At 43.8% G+C, this 23,797-nt stretch overlaps 2 protein-coding genes across 9 annotated transcripts; both read left to right on the top strand.

Moving 5' to 3' along the window:
• Positions 1 to 56: 56 nt before the first annotated feature.
• Positions 57 to 7,343, top strand: LOC128620070 (serine-rich adhesin for platelets-like). Its single transcript, XM_053644721.1, has 4 exons — positions 57 to 3,190; positions 3,282 to 3,363; positions 3,469 to 3,524; positions 3,628 to 7,343. The coding sequence occupies exons 2-4, from the start codon at positions 3,347 to 3,349 to the stop codon at positions 7,341 to 7,343; spliced, it is 3,789 nt and encodes a 1,262-aa protein (XP_053500696.1). The 5' UTR covers positions 57 to 3,190; positions 3,282 to 3,346.
• LOC128620262 (mucin-19-like) lies at positions 3,677 to 20,982 on the top strand. Of its 8 annotated transcripts, none has more exons than XR_008388108.1 (5): positions 3,677 to 3,750; positions 9,560 to 9,823; positions 9,929 to 9,984; positions 10,088 to 13,447; positions 16,009 to 16,256. XR_008388108.1 is itself a non-coding variant. In XM_053645102.1 (5 exons), the coding sequence occupies exons 3-5, from the start codon at positions 16,256 to 16,258 to the stop codon at positions 19,956 to 19,958; spliced, it is 3,489 nt and encodes a 1,162-aa protein (XP_053501077.1). In that variant the 5' UTR covers positions 13,353 to 13,447; positions 16,009 to 16,099; positions 16,191 to 16,255; the 3' UTR covers positions 19,959 to 20,982. The 8 variants fall into 8 exon arrangements, 4 of the variants coding, with proteins under 4 accessions (XP_053501078.1, XP_053501075.1, XP_053501077.1 ...); XR_008388110.1 differs by lacking the exon at positions 3,677 to 3,750 and having other exon boundaries at positions 8,029 to 9,650; positions 9,742 to 9,823; XR_008388109.1 differs by lacking the exon at positions 3,677 to 3,750 and having other exon boundaries at positions 8,029 to 9,650; positions 9,735 to 9,823.
• The last annotated feature ends 2,815 nt before the right edge of the window (positions 20,983 to 23,797 follow it).

Raw genomic sequence — 23,797 nt, 5'->3', positions numbered from 1 at the left:
TATAATAATGGTGGAATTCTTGATAATGAAGGAGATTATTATAATGATGATGGTGATGATGATTATAATAGCGTTTCTCAATGAAACCAACCTCCACAACTTGGAGATTTTGTGTAGCTCAGTTGTGATCAGAAATTAATTGTTTCTCTGTGAGATTTTCACTTACTTCCTTGAATAAGCTCATATCCTTCACTTGAGGAGAGCTTGATCTGCTTGTACACAGGTATCCACCAATGCACGTTCAGCAAGAATGGTTCTGCTGTCTGGTCAAGAAATCACTGCCTTCATTTCCACTTTAGAATAAAAGAATGGTTAGGTGAAAAAAAATGTACAAAATCGCACAACGTTCCTTTACCACAAGCAAACAGAGTTTACACTTGGGCTGTGGGTCAATGTGTCTAACAAATAATACTAGTCTAACTCAAAGAATCTTTTATATCTAATATCTGCTATAGAAATGTCAGATGTTGCACATGTCATGGCTGATCACTATCTTGTCACACTGTTGCTTTAACATGCGATCTGTATCTGGATATTGATGTTCCTTTGTTCATTGTTTCTCAGACTGGTATTTCTCTCTAAAGCTGACATGACGTGATCATGCTCTGGCTGAGATCCGATCCTAGTACCATCTAGAGAAACCTCTAGCTTTTGTCCCTAGTATTTTTATTTAGCACATCAGATCCTGATTCTCACAAAATCACTGTAAAAATCACAGATTTTAAAATTTTATCTTGTTAATGTTGTTTGTAAACCACCAGACCCCAATAGGGCTGGTGGGTATTTTATTATTTTTATTAGGGATTCACTGTTGGCTTGATTACGGCGAGCACTTCGGTGTCGGCTTCGTATCAGATGATGTTATTCCAACAGCCAAATTTTTTTATTTTAATTTTCTAGCTAGTATATGATTCAGGGTTTCCCCGAGAAGGGAGTGTGTGTGTTTCCAATGAGCATGAGTGATTTAATGCACATCATATGTATTTCTAAACTTGACGATATTTGCACACTTCTTAAAGCAGCCTAGCTGTTTTTTTTCTTCTGTCCAGCAGGTGGCAGTGTAACTCTGAGCCATTCAAACCCAACAGCTCTGGCAGAGCACAAGGCCAGTTGAACAAACGTAGTTCTGTTTTTGAATATTTGGCTTCCCCTAACTTAGAAGTACTAACAAATGGCATCATGAGTGCACACTTAGAGATCAAGAGGAAGAGTGTTTAGTGGGAGTGTATTTGCAGAGGAAAGAAATGTATCTCCATCAGCAATCAGGAACAAACCCCTGAACAAAAAACATTTAACATTAAGTAGGCCTAATTACTTTGTCCTGCATACACTTCTGAAAAGCTTTGTCTACCATTTTCAGCAGCTTTACAAAAGAAACTGCATCAGATTGCAGAAATACCTTCTGGGTAAGTTCTAGACAGGTTGTCACCTTAGCCCTTCATATAACCATCATCTGAGGAAGTTCACTTGAGCTAATGAAGAAATTAAATGGCCCACAAGATGTGCAAGAGGATTTACAGTAAAAATAGGACATGAATATAGTTATTATCATCAATTAATTTAAAAGGGAGTTCGAACTTCTTAGGCTGTAACTAGCAGGGGAAAAATATCAACTGATGTCTAGTTTCTAAATCCAATCTCACACACTAACGGAACTCTCAATACAAAACCATTTTACCTCCTGACGTTGTTGTTTTCTTAGTGTCCCCCCCCCCCCCCCCCCCCATCCATTGCCACCATTCTTTTTAAACACTATAATATGGTTTCAAAATTTCCAGATCTGTATTTCAGTGAGTCCTTTTATTTTGTTTGGGTTCTTTATCAGGATGTACCGATCTAACGCTGAGTATGGCTATTGGACCAAAACTTTACTCAATCGCTGGATCATTATCAAATTTGACAAATTTTCTGGTCCTGTCCATTGACGTGATTTGTCTATGAGCTTGACTGGTCATTATTTTCTTCAGAAGCTCATCTTTTGCTGCAAGAGAATCACAACAAACAGGATATCTTCACAGCAACACCTTTTCTGTGAAATGAGAAAGTAGGATCAATTCATCCCTAGTTCTTTCTCAGTCATTCCCTCTTACTGTGAATGAGATGAATTTTTGGGTTTTGGTTGTTGATCTGCTATTAGTTAACTACTGTGTAGAAGTAGTACTAGTGTGAGAGGAAACTGTGGGATTGTACACATGCTTTTTACCTTATAATAAAGGATGATCCTTTAAGTGCCTGAACTGGACGGAAACAAAGTTCCCCCCCTGCTTTTATTTTTCATCATAATGAATGTGCAGATCTTTCACCGTATTCAGCTAATCATGGCATACAGTACATGATACTACAAAAATCTTAGCAGGTTTGAAAACCTGAGAACACTTATTTAGAGAAGTTTATTTAGCATTTATTTAAAATAAATGGGTGTAGTGATCTTTAATAAATAAAAAGTTGTTTGCACTGCCAATAAGAGGTATAAAATACTTTGGGACGTGATGAAAATAAACAATAACGTGGTGGGGTGATGTGATGTTCCTGTTATCACCCCAAAGAACAGACAAACCAGACAAATCCAGGGTCAGCAACCCAGTCCTGCTAACTCAGCAATATAAATACAAAGAAAAGGCCCTAGGTCATAGGTCAGTAATTTAATTACCAGTATTCTTCAAGTTCATGCTTACAGATTTACACCACCTACATTTTAAAAAGATCAGTAGTCTTCATGAACAGAGACCAGAGCTGTTTGTTCTGCTACCAGAAAATACTGCACCTTTAACAGACCCCTAAAAAGTCCGGAACTGACCTCTGGTCGGGCCAGATATTCCAGTGTTAAATAAATCATAACATAACATTCTGCATGCAACTCTCAACTTCTGCTTCTCTCTGACATTTCAAGTGTTTAATAGCATTTTGCAAAGCATTTTGGTATCTGAAGTAACACAATGAGTGAAACTTAACTGTCATTTTGTCTTGAGAAACCAAGACATATAATACATGGAAATTGTTTATAAAACTGTTTTCTGTCTCTTGAATGAAGTTCATGAGGCAGAATTCCAATATTTACTACACAATATGATCAGTGTTTTGTTCAATATATATTTGCAGTAGCATTCCGCTTTGTGCATGCACACAAGACCAACCAATCAGTAGTTTCACACCTGAAGAAAAGGACTTGGACCAATGAGTCATGTGATATGTGAGTAGGTAAACTTTGTCAGCTGACTTGAATTAGTGGCTTAAAAGGGCAGGCTTTGAACGTTTGTGTTCTTTGTGTTTTGAGGTTCTAGGAGTCATTGGTGAAGTGATACAACGGCAGGCTCTAAGCCTTCTGGCAGTCACCAGTTGAGTCATTATGTGGGGTTGCACAAGGTAACTGAAAGTGAACATTTTGCAGTGTTATCTCCCCCCCCCCTCTCTGTAATATGGGTTTGTTTGTGATTTTTTAAAAAAATTTTTTTAAATGCTATTTTGTAGACTCTGGTTGCTCTTCATTGCTTTACTTCACCTAAAAGATATAAGGGCACTTGGAGGTAAGCCATTATAAAGCTTTGAGCAGTGTCTGTTATCTTGTATTGATGTTCATAAATTGTGTGTCTGTATGTATGACCTTCAAATTATTTTTCTTCTAACAAGTGTGGAGTAAAAGGTCTGCACAAGATTGGTACAGTGTTGATGGCAAGACATCTCTGGATCAGCTGCAGGAAACTGCATCCTTTCCTGATGGAGCCCAAACTTCCACAGCCTTGAGGGATGAAGGTAAAACCAATGCTGGAGTTCTGCAAACTAGGATAGATTTATGGACAGGCTTATCTTCATCGGAAGCCCTGATAAATGGCTCTTTTGGTCAATACAAGCCAGTGTTCCCAGGTTTTCAAGCTTTCCAAAAACAGAATGTTGCTTCAGAAAGCAGAGGCTCGACTGTCTATGGGCTTTCACGAGGGCTTGGCAGCCAATATGGTAGTTTCCAAACACAGCAAGACAAAAACCAATTGAGCTCTGCCCCTGCTTTAACTTTGAACCAACAAGCCTCTGGCATGTCTTCCAGCTCCCACACTGGTTCTCAAAGCACAATTTCCGACTGGTTGTCCCTAGGACTTTCCAGACCCTATGTTAGTTTCCAGACACAGCAAGGCACAAATCAACTTGGCTCTGCTCCTGCATTAACTGTAACCCAGAAGGCAACTGAAGGTGCCACAACAGCTAATGGTTCCTCCACCTCCAGTTTATCAAGTGCTTACAGTGGCTCTCAAGGCACCACTGGCTATGGACCGTCTCAAGTGCTTGCAAGCCAGTATGGTGGTGGTCAATCAAGCCCTGCCCCTGCCATTGTGACCCAACAGGCCTCTGGGAGTGCTGTCTCCAGTGGTTCTACGTCTAGTACTTCAAGCTCCTGCAGTGGTTCTCAAAGCCGAGGCTCAACTGTCTATGGGCTGTCTCAAGGATTTTCCAGGCCCTCTGGTAGTTTCCAGACACAGCAAGGCACAAATCAACTTGGCTCTGCCCCCACATTAACTGGAACTCGGCAGGCAACTGTAGCTGTCGCAACAGCTAATGGCTCCTCCAGCTCCTCAAGCTCCTTCCATGGTTCTCAAAGCCGAGGCTCAACTGTCTATGGACTGTCTCAAGGATTTTCCAGGCCCTCTGGTAGTTTCCAGACACAGCAAGGCACAAATCAACTTGGCTCTGCCCCCACATTAACTGGAACTCGGCAGGCAACTGTAGCTGTCGCAACAGCGAACGGCTCCTCCAGCTCATCAAGCTCCTTCACTGGTTCTCAAAGCCCGTCTTCCAATTGGCCTTCACTAGGACTTTCCAGACCCTATGGTAGTTTCCAGACACAGCAAGGCACAAATCAACTGAGCTCTGCCCCTGCATTAACTGGAACTCAGCAGGTAAGTGGAGGTGCCACAACAGCTAATGGTTCCTCCGCCTCCAGTTTATCAAGCCCCTACGTTGGTTCTCAAAGCTCCACTGGCTATGGGCTATCTCAAGGGCTTGCAAGCCAGTATGGTGGTGGTCAATCAAGCCCTGCCCCTGCCATTGTGACCCAACAGGCCTCTGGGAGTGCTGTCTCCAGTGGTTCTACGTCTAGTACTTCAAGCTCCTACAGTGGTTCTCAAAGCCGAGGCTCAACTGTCTATGGACTGTCTCAAGGATTTTCCAGGCCCTCTGGTAGTTTCCAGACACAGCAAGGCACAAATCAACTTGGCTCTGCCCCCACATTAACTGGAACTCGGCAGGCAACTGTAGCTGTCGCAACAGCTAATGGCTCCTCCAGCTCATCAAGCTCCTTCCATGGTTCTCAACGCCGAGGCTCAACTGGCTATGGGCCGTCCCATGGGCTTGCAAGCCTGTATGGTCGTGGTCAATCAAGCTCTGCCCCTGCATTAACAGTATCCCAGCAGGCAAGTGAAGGTGCCACAACGGCTAATGGTTCCTCCAGCTTATCGAGCGCCTTCACTGGTTCTCCAAGCCCAACTGCCTACTGGCTGTTGCTTAGACTTTCCAGCCAATATGCTGGTTCCCAGGCACAGCAAGGCAAAAACCAGCTTGGCTCTGTGGCTGGATTAAATGTAATTCAACAAGCCTCTGCAAGTCCAGTGTTGAATGGTTCTACTTCTAGCACTTCAAGCTCCTTCCATGGTTCTCAAAGCCGAGGCTCAACTGTCTATGGACTGTCTCAAGGATTTTCCAGCCCCTATGGTAGTATCCAGACACAGCAAGACACAAACCAACTGAGCTCTGCCCCTCCTTTAACTTTAACCCAACAAGCCTCCGGCATGTCTTCCAGCTCCCACAATGGTTCTCAAAGCCGAGGCTCAACTGTCTATGGACTGTTTCAAGGATTTTCCAGACCCTTTGGTAGTTTCCAGACACAGCAAGGCACAAATCGGCAGACAACTGAAGCTGCCACAACAGCGAATGGTTCCTCCACCTCCAGTTTCTCACGCTCCTTCACTAGTTCTCAAGGCCCAACTGCCTACTGGCTGGTGCTAAGACTTCCCAGCCAATATGCTGGTTCCCAGGCCCAGCAAGGCATAAACCAGCTTAGCTCTGTGCCTGGATTAAATATGATTCAACAAGCCTCTGCAAGTCCAGTGTTAAATGGTTCTACATCTAGTACTTCAAGCTACTACAGTGGTTCTCAAGGCTCCACTGGCTATGGACTGTTTCAAGGGCTTGGCACCCAGTATGGTGGTCAATCAAGCTCTGCCCCTGCCTTCGTGACCCAGCAGGCCTCTGGGAGTGCAGTGTCCAGTGGTTCTACACCTAGTACTTCAAGCTCCTTCCATGGTTCTCCAAGCCAAAGCTCAACTGGCTATGGGTTGTCTCAAGGGCTTGGTAGCCGCTATAGTAGCTTTCATACACAGCAAGACAAAAACCAACTGACCTCTGCCCCTGCTTTAACTTTGAACCAACAAGCCTCTGGCATGTCTTTCAGCTCCCACAATGGTTCTCAAAGCCCGTCTTCCAATTGGCCGTCACTAGGACTTTCCAGACCCTATGGTAGTTTCCAGATGCAGCAAGGCACAAATCAGCAGACAACTGAAGCTGCCACAACAGCTAATGGTTCCTCCACCTCCAGTTTATCAAGCCCCTACATTGGTTCTCAAAGCTCCACTGGCTATGGACCGTCTCAAGTGCTTGCAAGCCAGTATGGTGGTGGTCAATCAAGCTCTGCCCCTGCCTTCGTGACCCAGCAGGCCTCTGGGAGTGCTGTCTCCAGTGGTTCTACATCTAGTACTTCAACCTCTTACAGTGGTTCGCAAAGCCACGGTTCAACTGTCTATGGACTGTCTCACAGCTTTTCCAGGCCCTATGGTAGCTTCCAAACACAGCAAGGCACAAATCGGCAGACAACTGAAGCCGCTGCAACAGCTAATGGCTCCTCCAGCTCATCGAGCTCCTTCACTGGTTCTCAAAGCCCGTCTTCCAATTGGCCTTCACTAGGAATTTCCAGACCCTATGTTAGTTTCCAGACACAGCAGGGCATAAACCAGCTTGGCTCTGTGCCTGGATTAAATGTGATTCAACAAGCCTCTGCAAGTGCAGCGTTAAATGGCTCTACATCTAGTACTTCAACCTCTTACAGTGGTTCGCAAAGCCACGGTTCAACTGTCTATGGACTGTCTCACGGCTTTTCCAGGCCCTATGGTAGCTTCCAAACACAGCAAGGCACAAATCGGCAGACAACTGAAGCTGCCGCAACAGCTAATGGCTCCTCCACCTCCAGTCTATCAAGTTCCTACACTGGTTCCCAAAGCCAAAGTGCAACTGCCTATGGGTCATCTCACAGCCTTTCCAATCTTTATGATGGTTTGCATAACGGCATGATGTCCAATGGCTGAGCTCTGTCCCTGCCTTAACTGTGAACCAGCAGGCCCCTGGAAGCACCATAACATCCAATGGCTCCAACACCGACGCTTCAAGTGCCTACAGTGCTCCTCAAAGCCATAGTCTGTCTCATGGGCTTGTTGCCAGCTCTCTCAGCGTACCGAACCAAAATGTCCAGCAACTGGGGGCCTTCAATCAGCTGGTTCCTTCTCCGTGGTTGGGTCAGCAATCTTGTGAAAAGACTGTTCAGTGACTCATCTTCCAAGATTTCCCCCAAGCTTTTCTGGTAGTAAAAGCTCAGTGGGTCCCACCTTCCCTTGAAACCTTATGACTTCCAGGTTTATTGGAAAGGGTTTAAACAATGTTATTCATTCTTACTCAATGGATCATAAACAATTTATCGCACATGCACCTGTGGAACAGTCCTTAGGACACTCTCAGTTTACAGGCAGTAGGCAATTGGTCAGTTACAACCTCTGTTAGGACTCTAAAGAGACCTTTCTACTGTTGTGGAAATTAGACAACACTCGCAGACTCCTCCTCTGACATGGCCTTCTTGGGTGTTATCCTCCGATGAACGAGAGCAAACTTATTACAAAGTAAAAATGAGTAATTTCGCTCACACTACTGACTTTGAAAAACACCAGAAGAAAGATGCCTAGGGTGCCTGTTCACCTGCGTGAACATGCTGCAGGGAGGCATGAGTACTGCAGATGTGGCCAGAGCATTAAACTGCAATGTCTGGAATGTAAGATGCCTGAGACAGGAAGGACAGCTGACTGTCCTTGCAGTGGAAAATTACATGACCATGTCTCCCCCACAGACACGGTAGAGAACTTGCAAATGCCTTAGTGGAAAAGTGGGTTAACGTCTCTCAGCAAGAACTGACAAATCTGGTGTAGTCTATGAATATGAGATGCACTGTAATATGCCATACCAGATACTGACTGACTTTGGATATTGATGCCTCCCCCCTGTTCAGGGTCTCATTATTCCATGTCTTTTCGTCAGATGAATGTGAAACTTGTTCAATTTATGAGTCAGCTGTTGAATTTTTTTTTTTTAAATTTTAATACAAATGTTCGCACGTTAAGAAATTTGCTGGAAATGAAAGCAGGTGAATGTGAGAAGACATTTCATTTTTTGCTGAGTCTATTTACATTGGTTATATCACTGTACTCTTAAAGCAAACCTTGGATTTCTACTACGAATTAACATGCCTTCAGGCTTCTACCTTTTATGAAACTATCTTTACTTTCCAAAAGGAAAAGAAAATCTGATGAGATCAGACAGCAATGTGGTCAGTAGGGAAAAGTAGAGCAAGAGAGGCAGGGGTAGCTCGGGAACAAGAATCAGCACAAAAATATGCCTCCATGAGTTGTTCATAATATCAGTGAAAGTGCCTCAACTAGCATTAACAACATCGGGTTACATTAGGCAGATCTTTCACCGTATTCAGCTAATCGTGGCATACAGTACATGATACTACAAAAATCCATAACACTTATTTAGAGATGTTTATTTAGCATTTATTTAAAATAAATGGGTGTAATGTTCTTTAATAAATAAAAAGTTGTTTGCACTGCCAATAAGAGGAATAAAATACTTTGGGACGTGATGAAAATAAACAATAACGTGGTGGGGTGATGTGATGTTCCTGTTATCACCCCAAAGAACAGACAAACCAGACAAATCCAGGGTCAGCAACCCAGTCCTGCTAACTCAGCAATATAAATACAAAGAAAAGGCCCTAGGTCATAGGTCAGTAATTTAATTACCAGTATTCTTCAAGTTCATGCTTACAGATTTACACCACCTACATGTTAAAAAGATCAGTAGTCTTCATGAACAGAGACCAGAGCTGTTTGTTCTGCTACCAGAAAATACTGCACCTTTAACAGACCCCTAAAAAGTCCGGAACTGACCTCTGGTCGGGCCAGATATTCCAGTGTTAAATAAATCATAACATAACATTCTGCATGCAACTCTCAACTTCTGCTTCTCTCTGACATTTCAAGTGTTTAATAGCATTTTGCAAAGCATTTTGGTATCTGAAGTAACACAATGAGTGAAACTTAACTGTCATTTTGTCTTGAGAAACCAAGACATATAATACATGGAAATTGTTTATAAAACTGTTTTCTGTCTCTTGAATGAAGTTCATGAGGCAGAATTCCAATATTTACTACACAATATGATCATCAGTGTTTTGTTCAATATATATTTGCAGTAGCATTCCGCTTTGTGCATGCACACAAGACCAACCAATCAGTAGTTTCACACCTGAAGAAAAGGACTTGGACCAATGAGTCATGTGATATGTGAGTAGGTAAACTTTGTCAGCTGACTTGAATTAGTGGCTTAAAAGGGCAGGCTTTGAACGTTTGTGTTCTTTGTGTTTTGAGGTTCTAGGAGTCATTGGTGAAGTGATACAACGGCAGGCTCTAAGCCTTCTGGCAGTCACCAGTTGAGTCATTATGTGGGGTTGCACAAGGTAACTGAAAGTGAACATTTTGCAGTGTTATCCCCCCCCCCCCCCCTCTGTAATATGGGTTTGTTTGTGATTTTGAAAAAAAAATTTTTAAATGCTATTTTGTAGGCTCTGGTTGCTCTTCATTGCTTTACTTCACCTAAAAGATGTAAGGGCACTTGGAGGTAAGCCATTATAAAGCTTTGAGCAGTGTCTGTTATCTTGTATTGATGTTCATAAATTGTGTGTCTGTATGTATGACCTTCAAATTATTTTTCTTCTAACAAGTGTGGAGTAAAAGGCCTGCACAAGATGGGTACAGTGTTGATGGCAAGACATCTCTGGATCAGCTGCAGGAAACCGCGTCCTTTCCTGATGGAGCCCAAACTTCCACAGCCTTGAGGGATGAAGGTGAAACCAATGCTGGAGTTCTGCAAACTAGGATAGATTTATGGACGGGCTTATCTTCATCGGAAGCCCTGACAAATGGCTCTTTTGGTCAATACAAGCCAGTGTTCCCAGGTTTTCAAGCTTTCCAAAAACAGAATGTTGCTTCAGAAAGCAGAGGCTCGACTGTCTATGGGCTTTCACAAGGGCTTGGCAGCCAGTATGGTAGTTTCCAAACACAGCAAGACAAAAACCAATTGAGCTCTGCCCCTGCTTTAACTTTGAACCAACAAGCCTCTGGCATGTCTTCCAGCTCCCACACTGGTTCTCAAAGCACAATTTCCGACTGGTTGTCCCTAGGACTTTCCAGACCCTATGTTAGTTTCCAGACACAGCAAGGCACAAATCAACTTGGCTCTGCTCCTGCATTAACTGGAACTCAGCAGGTAAGTGGAGGTGCCACAACAGCTAATGGTTCCTCCAGTTTATCAAGCCCCTACGTTGGTTCTCAAAGCTCCACTGGCTATGGGCTATCTCAAGGGCTTGCAAGCCAGTATGGTGGTGGTCAATCAAGCCCTGCCCCTGCCATTGTGACCCAACAGGCCTCTGGGAGTGCTGTCTCCAGTGGTTCTACGTCTAGTACTTCAAGCTCCTACAGTGGTTCTCAAAGCCGAGGCTCAACTGTCTATGGACTGTCTCAAGGATTTTCCAGGCCCTCTGGTAGTTTCCAGACACAGCAAGGCACAAATCAACTTGGCTCTGCCCCCACATTAACTGGAACTCGGCAGGCAACTGTAGCTGTCGCAACAGCTAATGGCTCCTCCAGCTCATCAAGCTCCTTCCATGGTTCTCAACGCCGAGGCTCAACTGGCTATGGGCCGTCCCATGGGCTTGCAAGCCTGTATGGTCGTGGTCAATCAAGCTCTGCCCCTGCATTAACAGTATCCCAGCAGGCAAGTGAAGGTGCCACAACGGCTAATGGTTCCTCCAGCTTATCGAGCGCCTTCACTGGTTCTCCAAGCCCAACTGCCTACTGGCTGTTGCTTAGACTTTCCAGCCAATATGCTGGTTCCCAGGCACAGCAAGGCAAAAACCAGCTTGGCTCTGTGGCTGGATTAAATGTAATTCAACAAGCCTCTGCAAGTCCAGTGTTGAATGGTTCTACTTCTAGCACTTCAAGCTCCTTCCATGGTTCTCAAAGCCGAGGCTCAACTGTCTATGGACTGTCTCAAGGATTTTCCAGCCCCTATGGTAGTATCCAGACACAGCAAGACACAAACCAACTGAGCTCTGCCCCTCCTTTAACTTTAACCCAACAAGCCTCCGGCATGTCTTCCAGCTCCCACAATGGTTCTCAAAGCCGAGGCTCAACTGTCTATGGACTGTTTCAAGGATTTTCCAGACCCTTTGGTAGTTTCCAGACACAGCAAGGCACAAATCGGCAGACAACTGAAGCTGCCACAACAGCGAATGGTTCCTCCACCTCCAGTTTCTCACGCTCCTTCACTAGTTCTCAAGGCCCAACTGCCTACTGGCTGGTGCTAAGACTTCCCAGCCAATATGCTGGTTCCCAGGCCCAGCAAGGCATAAACCAGCTTAGCTCTGTGCCTGGATTAAATATGATTCAACAAGCCTCTGCAAGTCCAGTGTTAAATGGTTCTACATCTAGTACTTCAAGCTACTACAGTGGTTCTCAAGGCTCCACTGGCTATGGACTGTTTCAAGGGCTTGGCACCCAGTATGGTGGTCAATCAAGCTCTGCCCCTGCCTTCGTGACCCAGCAGGCCTCTGGGAGTGCAGTGTCCAGTGGTTCTACACCTAGTACTTCAAGCTCCTTCCATGGTTCTCCAAGCCAAAGCTCAACTGGCTATGGGTTGTCTCAAGGGCTTGGTAGCCGCTATAGTAGCTTTCATACACAGCAAGACAAAAACCAACTGACCTCTGCCCCTGCTTTAACTTTGAACCAACAAGCCTCTGGCATGTCTTTCAGCTCCCACAATGGTTCTCAAAGCCCGTCTTCCAATTGGCCGTCACTAGGACTTTCCAGACCCTATGGTAGTTTCCAGATGCAGCAAGGCACAAATCAGCAGACAACTGAAGCTGCCACAACAGCTAATGGTTCCTCCACCTCCAGTTTATCAAGCCCCTACATTGGTTCTCAAAGCTCCACTGGCTATGGACCGTCTCAAGTGCTTGCAAGCCAGTATGGTGGTGGTCAATCAAGCTCTGCCCCTGCCTTCGTGACCCAGCAGGCCTCTGGGAGTGCTGTCTCCAGTGGTTCTACATCTAGTACTTCAACCTCTTACAGTGGTTCGCAAAGCCACGGTTCAACTGTCTATGGACTGTCTCACGGCTTTTCCAGGCCCTATGGTAGCTTCCAAACACAGCAAGGCACAAATCGGCAGACAACTGAAGCCGCTGCAACAGCTAATGGCTCCTCCAGCTCATCGAGCTCCTTCACTGGTTCTCAAAGCCCGTCTTCCAATTGGCCTTCACTAGGAATTTCCAGACCCTATGTTAGTTTCCAGACACAGCAGGGCATAAACCAGCTTGGCTCTGTGCCTGGATTAAATGTGATTCAACAAGCCTCTGCAAGTGCAGCGTTAAATGGCTCTACATCTAGTACTTCAACCTCTTACAGTGGTTCGCAAAGCCACGGTTCAACTGTCTATGGACTGTCTCACGGCTTTTCCAGGCCCTATGGTAGCTTCCAAACACAGCAAGGCACAAATCGGCAGACAACTGAAGCTGCCGCAACAGCTAATGGCTCCTCCACCTCCAGTCTATCAAGTTCCTACACTGGTTCCCAAAGCCAAAGTGCAACTGCCTATGGGTCATCTCACAGCCTTTCCAATCTTTATGATGGTTTGCATAAACGGCATGATGTCCAATGGCTGAGCTCTGTCCCTGCCTTAACTGTGAACCAGCAGGCCCCTGGAAGCACCATAACATCCAATGGCTCCAACACCGACGCTTCAAGTGCCTACAGTGCTCCTCAAAGCCATAGTCTGTCTCATGGGCTTGTTGGCAGCTCTCTCAGCGTACCGAACCAAAATGTCCAGCAACTGGGGGCCTTCAATCAGCTGGTTCCTTCTCCGTGGTTGGGTCAGCAATCTTGTGAAAAGACTGTTCAGTGACTCATCTTCCAAGATTTCCCCCAAGCTTTTCTGGTAGTAAAAGCTCAGTGGGTCCCACCTTCCCTTGAAACCTTATGACTTCCAGGTTACAGCTCAAAGGACTCCTGCAGTGTTCGACTTGATGGTAAAGCAGTGTCTCTAATTATAGTGCTTTATTATAAAATGCCTGGCTTGTCTGTCTAAATGATCTATTAAAGCATGCTTTTTGTATTCCATTTTTCGCCGTCTTATTTTAGGTCTGCCTGTTCAGTGTGGTTTTGGTTATAAAAATGCATTGGTTCTGCTAACTGCATATAAATACTTAAATTTGAGAAACTTTTGAAAGGTTTTGAAAAGACTGGCAATAGTCCAGACTTTATCTTAATAACCAATTTGGTTGATCAGATCACACATTCATGGTTTTTTGAATGCCTCTAATGGGTACTTGCAACCATTTTGTCAGTGGCAGGATTGCTACTCTGCCCAAACCAAGCTAGTGTTGCTTCAAAACTTCCCCTACAACACTACCTAATACAAACATACCATATTACTTTACAAGCAAGTTATTTATTTTAAAAAGCTGGACTCGTGATTTAGGTCATTAATGATCAGTTAGTATAAACTGTTGTAGTCATGCCTACTGGGTATTGCTTTTGACTGCTTTGCCTTGTTCTAGTTGGGCCCTGGCACTTGTATTGGGTTTCGTTCATTTATTTTTGTGGGTGTATATACTCATCAAAAACAAGAAACGTCCCTTTTTCAGGAGCCTGTATTTTAAAGAGAATTTTGTAAAATCCAAGTCAGCTTTACAGATCTTTATTGGAAAGGGTTTAAACAATGTTATTCATTCTTACTCAATGGATCATAAACAATTTATCGCACATGCACCTGTGGAACAGTCCTTAGGACACTCTCAGTTTACAGGCAGTAGGCAATTGGTCAGTTACAACCTCTGTTAGGACTCTAAAGAGACCTTTCTACTGTTGTGGAAATTAGACAACACTCGCAGACTCCTCCTCTGACATGGCCTTCTTGGGTGTTATCCTCCGATGAACGAGAGCAAACTTATTACAAAGTAAAAATGAGTAATTTCGCTCACACTACTGACTTTGAAAAACACCAGAAGAAAGATGCCTAGGGTGCCTGTTCACCTGCGTGAACATGCTGCAGGGAGGCATGAGTACTGCAGATGTGGCCAGAGCATTAAACTGCAATGTCTGGAATGTAAGATGCCTGAGACAGGAAGGACAGCTGACTGTCCTTGCAGTGGAAAATTACATGACCATGTCTCCCCCACAGACACGGTAGAGAACTTGCAAATGCCTTAGTGGAAAAGTGGGTTAACGTCTCTCAGCAAGAACTGACAAATCTGGTGTAGTCTATGAATATGAGATGCACTGTAATATGCCATACCAGATACTGACTGACTTTGGATATTGATGCCTCCCCCCTGTTCAGGGTCTCATTATTCCATGTCTTTTCGTCAGATGAATGTGAAACTTGTTCAATTTATGAGTCAGCTGTTGAATTTTTTTTTTTAAAATTTTAATACAAATGTTCGCACGTTAAGAAATTTGCTGGAAATGAAAGCAGGTGAATGTGAGAAGACATTTCATTTTTTGCTGAGTCTATTTACATTGGTTATATCACTGTACTCTTAAAGCAAACCTTGGATTTCTACTACGAATTAACATGCCTTCAGGCTTCTACCTTTTATGAAACTATCTTTACTTTCCAAAAGGAAAAGAAAATCTGATGAGATCAGACAGCAATGTGGTCAGTAGGGAAAAGTAGAGCAAGAGAGGCAGGGGTAGCTCGGGAACAAGAATCAGCACAAAAATATGCCTCCATGAGTTGTTCATAATATCAGTGAAAGTGCCTCAACTAGCATTAACAACATCGGGTTACATTAGGCAGATCTTTCACCGTATTCAGCTAATCGTGGCATACAGTACATGATACTACAAAAATCCATAACACTTATTTAGAGATGTTTATTTAGCATTTATTTAAAATAAATGGGTGTAATGTTCTTTAATAAATAAAAAGTTGTTTGCACTGCCAATAAGAGGAATAAAATACTTTGGGACGTGATGAAAATAAACAATAACGTGGTGGGGTGATGTGATGTTCCTGTTATCACCCCAAAGAACAGACAAACCAGACAAATCCAGGGTCAGCAACCCAGTCCTGCTAACTCAGCAATATAAATACAAAGAAAAGGCCCTAGGTCATAGGTCAGTAATTTAATTACCAGTATTCTTCAAGTTCATGCTTACAGATTTACACCACCTACATGTTAAAAAGATCAGTAGTCTTCATGAACAGAGACCAGAGCTGTTTGTTCTGCTACCAGAAAATACTGCACCTTTAACAGACCCCTAAAAAGTCCGGAACTGACCTCTGGTCGGGCCAGATATTCCAGTGTTAAATAAATCATAACATAACATTCTGCATGCAACTCTCAACTTCTGCTTCTCTCTGACATTTCAAGTGTTTAATAGCATTTTGCAAAGCATTTTGGTATCTGAAGTAACACAATGAGTGAAACTTAACTGTCATTTTGTCTTGAGAAACCAAGACATATAATACATGGAAATTGTTTATAAAACTGTTTTCTGTCTCTTGAATGAAGTTCATGAGGCAGAATTCCAATATTTACTACACAATATGATCATCAGTGTTTTGTTCAATATATATTTGCAGTAGCATTCCGCTTTGTGCATGCACACAAGACCAACCAATCAGTAGTTTCACACCTGAAGAAAAGGACTTGGACCAATGAGTCATGTGATATGTGAGTAGGTAAACTTTGTCAGCTGACTTGAATTAGTGGCTTAAAAGGGCAGGCTTTGAACGTTTGTGTTCTTTGTGTTTTGAGGTTCTAGGAGTCATTGGTGAAGTGATACAACGGCAGGCTCTAAGCCTTCTGGCAGTCACCAGTTGAGTCATTATGTGGGGTTGCACAAGGTAACTGAAAGTGAACATTTTGCAGTGTTATCCCCCCCCCCCCCCCCCCCCCTCTGTAATATGGGTTTGTTTGTGATTTTGAAAAAAAATTTTTTAAATGCTATTTTGTAGGCTCTGGTTGCTCTTCATTGCTTTACTTCACCTAAAAGATGTAAGGGCACTTGGAGGTAAGCCATTATAAAGCTTTGAGCAGTGTCTGTTATCTTGTATTGATGTTCATAAATTGTGTGTCTGTATGTATGACCTTCAAATTATTTTTCTTCTAACAAGTGTGGAGTAAAAGGCCTGCACAAGATGGGTACAGTGTTGATGGCAAGACATCTCTGGATCAGCTGCAGGAAACCGCGTCCTTTCCTGATGGAGCCCAAACTTCCACAGCCTTGAGGGATGAAGGTGAAACCAATGCTGGAGTTCTACAAACTAGGATAGATTTATGGACGGGCTTATCTTCATCGGAAGCCCTGACAAATGGCTCTTTTGGTCAATACAAGCCAGTGTTCCCAGGTTTTCAAGCTTTCCAAAAACAGAATGTTGCTTCAGAAAGCAGAGGCTCGACTGTCTATGGGCTTTCACAAGGGCTTGGCAGCCAGTATGGTAGTTTCCAAACACAGCAAGACAAAAACCAATTGAGCTCTGCCCCTGCTTTAACTTTGAACCAACAAGCCTCTGGCATGTCTTCCAGCTCCCACACTGGTTCTCAAAGCACAATTTCCGACTGGTTGTCCCTAGGACTTTCCAGACCCTATGTTAGTTTCCAGACACAGCAAGGCACAAATCAACTTGGCTCTGCTCCTGCATTAACTGGAACTCAGCAGGTAAGTGGAGGTGCCACAACAGCTAATGGTTCCTCCAGTTTATCAAGCCCCTACGTTGGTTCTCAAAGCTCCACTGGCTATGGGCTATCTCAAGGGCTTGCAAGCCAGTATGGTGGTGGTCAATCAAGCCCTGCCCCTGCCATTGTGACCCAACAGGCCTCTGGGAGTGCTGTCTCCAGTGGTTCTACGTCTAGTACTTCAAGCTCCTACAGTGGTTCTCAAAGCCGAGGCTCAACTGTCTATGGACTGTCTCAAGGATTTTCCAGGCCCTCTGGTAGTTTCCAGACACAGCAAGGCACAAATCAACTTGGCTCTGCCCCCACATTAACTGGAACTCGGCAGGCAACTGTAGCTGTCGCAACAGCGAACGGCTCCTCCAGCTCATCAAGCTCCTTCACTGGTTCTCAAAGCCCGTCTTCCAATTGGCCTTCACTAGGACTTTCCAGACCCTATGGTAGTTTCCAGACACAGCAAGGCACAAATCAACTGAGCTCTGCCCCTGCATTAACTGGAACTCAGCAGGTAAGTGGAGGTGCCACAACAGCTAATGGTTCCTCCGCCTCCAGTTTATCAAGCCCCTACGTTGGTTCTCAAAGCTCCACTGGCTATGGGCTATCTCAAGGGCTTGCAAGCCTGTATGGTCGTGGTCAATCAAGCTCTGCCCCTGCATTAACAGTATCCCAGCAGGCAAGTGAAGGTGCCACAACGGCTAATGGTTCCTCCAGCTTATCGAGCGCCTTCACTGGTTCTCCAAGCCCAACTGCCTACTGGCTGTTGCTTAGACTTTCCAGCCAATATGCTGGTTCCCAGGCACAGCAAGGCAAAAACCAGCTTGGCTCTGTGGCTGGATTAAATGTAATTCAACAAGCCTCTGCAAGTCCAGTGTTGAATGGTTCTACTTCTAGCACTTCAAGCTCCTTCCATGGTTCTCAAAGCCGAGGCTCAACTGTCTATGGACTGTCTCAAGGATTTTCCAGCCCCTATGGTAGTATCCAGACACAGCAAGACACAAACCAACTGAGCTCTGCCCCTCCTTTAACTTTAACCCAACAAGCCTCCGGCATGTCTTCCAGCTCCCACAATGGTTCTCAAAGCCGAGGCTCAACTGTCTATGGACTGTTTCAAGGATTTTCCAGACCCTTTGGTAGTTTCCAGACACAGCAAGGCACAAATCGGCAGACAACTGAAGCTGCCACAACAGCGAATGGTTCCTCCACCTCCAGTTTCTCACGCTCCTTCACTAGTTCTCAAGGCCCAACTGCCTACTGGCTGGTGCTAAGACTTCCCAGCCAATATGCTGGTTCCCAGGCCCAGCAAGGCATAAACCAGCTTAGCTCTGTGCCTGGATTAAATATGATTCAACAAGCCTCTGCAAGTCCAGTGTTAAATGGTTCTACATCTAGTACTTCAAGCTACTACAGTGGTTCTCAAGGCTCCACTGGCTATGGACTGTTTCAAGGGCTTGGCACCCAGTATGGTGGTCAATCAAGCTCTGCCCCTGCCTTCGTGACCCAGCAGGCCTCTGGGAGTGCAGTGTCCAGTGGTTCTACACCTAGTACTTCAAGCTCCTTCCATGGTTCTCCAAGCCAAAGCTCAACTGGCTATGGGTTGTCTCAAGGGCTTGGTAGCCGCTATAGTAGCTTTCATACACAGCAAGACAAAAACCAACTGACCTCTGCCCCTGCTTTAACTTTGAACCAACAAGCCTCTGGCATGTCTTTCAGCTCCCACAATGGTTCTCAAAGCCCGTCTTCCAATTGGCCGTCACTAGGACTTTCCAGACCCTATGGTAGTTTCCAGATGCAGCAAGGCACAAATCAGCAGACAACTGAAGCTGCCACAACAGCTAATGGTTCCTCCACCTCCAGTTTATCAAGCCCCTACATTGGTTCTCAAAGCTCCACTGGCTATGGACCGTCTCAAGTGCTTGCAAGCCAGTATGGTGGTGGTCAATCAAGCTCTGCCCCTGCCTTCGTGACCCAGCAGGCCTCTGGGAGTGCTGTCTCCAGTGGTTCTACATCTAGTACTTCAACCTCTTACAGTGGTTCGCAAAGCCACGGTTCAACTGTCTATGGACTGTCTCACGGCTTTTCCAGGCCCTATGGTAGCTTCCAAACACAGCAAGGCACAAATCGGCAGACAACTGAAGCCGCTGCAACAGCTAATGGCTCCTCCAGCTCATCGAGCTCCTTCACTGGTTCTCAAAGCCCGTCTTCCAATTGGCCTTCACTAGGAATTTCCAGACCCTATGTTAGTTTCCAGACACAGCAGGGCATAAACCAGCTTGGCTCTGTGCCTGGATTAAATGTGATTCAACAAGCCTCTGCAAGTGCAGCGTTAAATGGCTCTACATCTAGTACTTCAACCTCTTACAGTGGTTCGCAAAGCCACGGTTCAACTGTCTATGGACTGTCTCACGGCTTTTCCAGGCCCTATGGTAGCTTCCAAACACAGCAAGGCACAAATCGGCAGACAACTGAAGCTGCCGCAACAGCTAATGGCTCCTCCACCTCCAGTCTATCAAGTTCCTACACTGGTTCCCAAAGCCAAAGTGCAACTGCCTATGGGTCATCTCACAGCCTTTCCAATCTTTATGATGGTTTGCATAAACGGCATGATGTCCAATGGCTGAGCTCTGTCCCTGCCTTAACTGTGAACCAGCAGGCCCCTGGAAGCACCATAACATCCAATGGCTCCAACACCGACGCTTCAAGTGCCTACAGTGCTCCTCAAAGCCATAGTCTGTCTCATGGGCTTGTTGGCAGCTCTCTCAGCGTACCGAACCAAAATGTCCAGCAACTGGGGGCCTTCAATCAGCTGGTTCCTTCTCCGTGGTTGGGTCAGCAATCTTGTGAAAAGACTGTTCAGTGACTCATCTTCCAAGATTTCCCCCAAGCTTTTCTGGTAGTAAAAGCTCAGTGGGTCCCACCTTCCCTTGAAACCTTATGACTTCCAGGTTACAGCTCAAAGGACTCCTGCAGTGTTCGACTTGATGGTAAAGCAGTGTCTCTAATTATAGTGCTTTATTATAAAATGCCTGGCTTGTCTGTCTAAATGATCTATTAAAGCATGCTTTTTGTATTCCATTTTTCGCCGTCTTATTTTAGGTCTGCCTGTTCAGTGTGGTTTTGGTTATAAAAATGCATTGGTTCTGCTAACTGCATATAAATACTTAAATTTGAGAAACTTTTGAAAGGTTTTGAAAAGACTGGCAATAGTCCAGACTTTATCTTAATAACCAATTTGGTTGATCAGATCACACATTCATGGTTTTTTGAATGCCTCTAATGGGTACTTGCAACCATTTTGTCAGTGGCAGGATTGCTACTCTGCCCAAACCAAGCTAGTGTTGCTTCAAAACTTCCCCTACAACACTACCTAATACAAACATACCATATTACTTTACAAGCAAGTTATTTATTTTAAAAAGCTGGACTCGTGATTTAGGTCATTAATGATCAGTTAGTATAAACTGTTGTAGTCATGCCTACTGGGTATTGCTTTTGACTGCTTTGCCTTGTTCTAGTTGGGCCCTGGCACTTGTATTGGGTTTCGTTCATTTATTTTTGTGGGTGTATATACTCATCAAAAACAAGAAACGTCCCTTTTTCAGGAGCCTGTATTTTAAAGAGAATTTTGTAAAATCCAAGTCAGCTTTACAGATCTTTATTGGAAAGGGTTTAAACAATGTTATTCATTCTTACTCAATGGATCATAAACAATTTATCGCACATGCACCTGTGGAACAGTCCTTAGGACACTCTCAGTTTACAGGCAGTAGGCAATTGGTCAGTTACAACCTCTGTTAGGACTCTAAAGAGACCTTTCTACTGTTGTGGAAATTAGACAACACTCGCAGACTCCTCCTCTGACATGGCCTTCTTGGGTGTTATCCTCCGATGAACGAGAGCAAACTTATTACAAAGTAAAAATGAGTAATTTCGCTCACACTACTGACTTTGAAAAACACCAGAAGAAAGATGCCTAGGGTGCCTGTTCACCTGCGTGAACATGCTGCAGGGAGGCATGAGTACTGCAGATGTGGCCAGAGCATTAAACTGCTGTGTCTGGAATGTGAGACAGTGCTGCAGGAAGGACAGCTGACTGTGCTTGCAGTGGAAAATTACATGTGACCAAAAGCTGTGATTTTATTGATGTATTGATCAGTTCTGGTTCTCCTCACAAATTACAGAGTTACTTGAATAGAACCCACCTGAGTGCATTTATTTGTGTCATGAGTTTGATGGAGAATGTACAAACAGCATCATGAAAACTAAGCAGCTATCAGAAAAAGTCTGAGACATGTTTTAAAAAGCATCAGGGTTTGATTATAAAAATATTCCCAACACCATTACATCCAGTTTAAAAAACAAAAACATAAGTCTGTCTAGAGGAGGCTGTCCACCTAGTCACTGACCAGGTAAGGAGAGAGTAATGTTTTTCAGAAGTGTTACAGTGAGCATCCACCAGATGTCACTCTGGTCATGTGAAAGTAAAGATTGCTTTCCTGAGAACAGGGAATTAGAGGATAAAAAAATATGCAAAACTCCACATGAAATAACTTTTATTTTCAAGTAAATAAATTATGTAAACAGCTATGCAGAAGAGTCATTAGGTTGAATATCAATTAGCTACAAAAGAGATCAGCCAATTAAAGCTGAAAGATACAAAGGAGGCAAACATGTCAAGCGTTTCATACCTTTTGAAAACATGAGGCACAGACAAGCTATATCAGCAAAGAGGAATACCAGATCCAACAGGGCCAGGGGGTATATCAAGGCTTTTTACATGACCAGGTACAAATGTTCTCTTATGATACTCCCATTTCTCCATAAAACTGGACAATGTACTGTACTGTTTTAATCATTATTGCAATACTAGCATTTGCAATACTCATACTGCAGAACCCTGCATATGCAAATGAGCTAAATAATATTTTATTGAGTTCTGTGAGCTTTCTAACTACCTCAGTGGCAGTACTGTGATACAAATTAGTCAAATTAATGCAAGCTAATTTAACCATGACCATTACAGATTCACTAATTTTGTTTTAAAGGTATATCAATATTGCACAGTATAGAAATCGAATTGTAATATGCCTTTTTCTCAGTTTAATTCATCCCTAAAGGAAGAACAAAAGTATGCATCAGATGCCAACCCAGATATGTAAGAGTCATCACAGTCCAGCTTCAGGCAGGAAAGAAGTTACAAGGTGACTGTAAAAATCTGTAGCCAATCACGAGACAGAGAGAGGAAAAGGGATTCAGGACGGATGGCTTCTTACCTCTTTGCTGAACAGTTAAGACATCTATTTGTTTTCTAATTTGGTGGGAAGCTTATGAATGATATGTGATAGTTGATTTATCCTCTTTGGGGAGTTAGACGTTTGTGTGTTTTTCTGTATCTTAGCATTGCAAACTTGGGTTATACTAGATGAGAATAAGTCACCTGGGGTATTTGCTCATGTGTTAGCTAGCATGTTAATACTATCCAGCTCATGCCTAAGATTTCTGACATTATATCTTTACCTGTTAGCAGATAATTATATCTTTAATACTGGTGTTGCATCCCAGTCTACCATACTAAATGGTTTGTCACTAAACTACTGGTGTCATTACTATTGAGGAAAACTACTTATTGCTCATTATGCAGTTTGGAACTCTCTCAGAATATGTGCAGATTGATTCACAGTTGCAGGACAACCCACATTATGCAGTGTTGTTCCATAAGTAGCTTGAATTAGTGTTTTTCTAGTAGAGAGGATGAAAATCCAGAGTCTTACATCCTATAGCTTTAAAAATTGTTGCCATTTGGGGGGGGGGGGGGTCTACTGGGTTTAAAAAACAATGGTGAGGGGGATTTAATGAATGTTATTAACAATTTTAACAATGTATTTGAGTATGAAAATTGTGCTTCAGTTGAATATTTGTGGGTTGATTTTTATTTATTTCATATTTGTTTGTTGTGAACATGATCAGTGAGTGCACATTTTGGTATTTTGTGATGCAGACCTGCCAACCTTGACATGAGGTTTAATACTTTTAGAAGCTTACGGAGCTTAAAGCGCAAATCTTCATATTTTCTTTTCTTCAAAGAACTGGTGGCTTTTATTCTTGATGAATAGCTGTCAATACGTGGACCTTTGGTATAATTTGAAGTATAATTTCCTGTACGTGAATAGCACAATGACTAGTTGGATGAATATATGGCTTAATTGGATGAAATTACTAAGTCATTTTGGCATTTGAAAGCTTGCTTTTAGCAGTTAAGGCTGTAATTATTTAAAAAGTGAGGCATTTTCGACATGGCCCATACAAATGTAAATAAAAGAGTAAATGGCATTCGTCCATCCATCCATCCATTTTCTATACCACTTATCCTACCGGGTCATGAGGAACCTGGAGCCTATCCCAGGGAGCATGGGGTACAAGGCGGGGTACACCCTGGACTGGGTGCCAATCCATAGCAGGGCACAAGCACATACATATTCACACACCCATTCATACACTATTTACACTTTGGACATGCCAATCAGCCTACCATGCATACCTTTGGACTGGGGGAGAAAACTGGAGTACCCGGAGGAAACCCCCGTGGCACGGGGAGAACTCCACACACACAGGGCCGCGGCGGGAATTGAACCCCCAGCCCTGGAGGTGTGAGGCGAACGTGCCACCCATGACATTAGTGATTATTCTATAATAAGCTTC

This window comes from Ictalurus furcatus, chromosome 16 (assembly GCF_023375685.1).
Source record: "Ictalurus furcatus strain D&B chromosome 16, Billie_1.0, whole genome shotgun sequence".
Classification (NCBI taxonomy): Eukaryota; Metazoa; Chordata; class Actinopteri; order Siluriformes; family Ictaluridae; genus Ictalurus; species Ictalurus furcatus.
The sequence above is the reverse complement of the archived record's forward strand: the minus strand, read 5'-3'. Positions and strand labels throughout refer to the sequence as shown.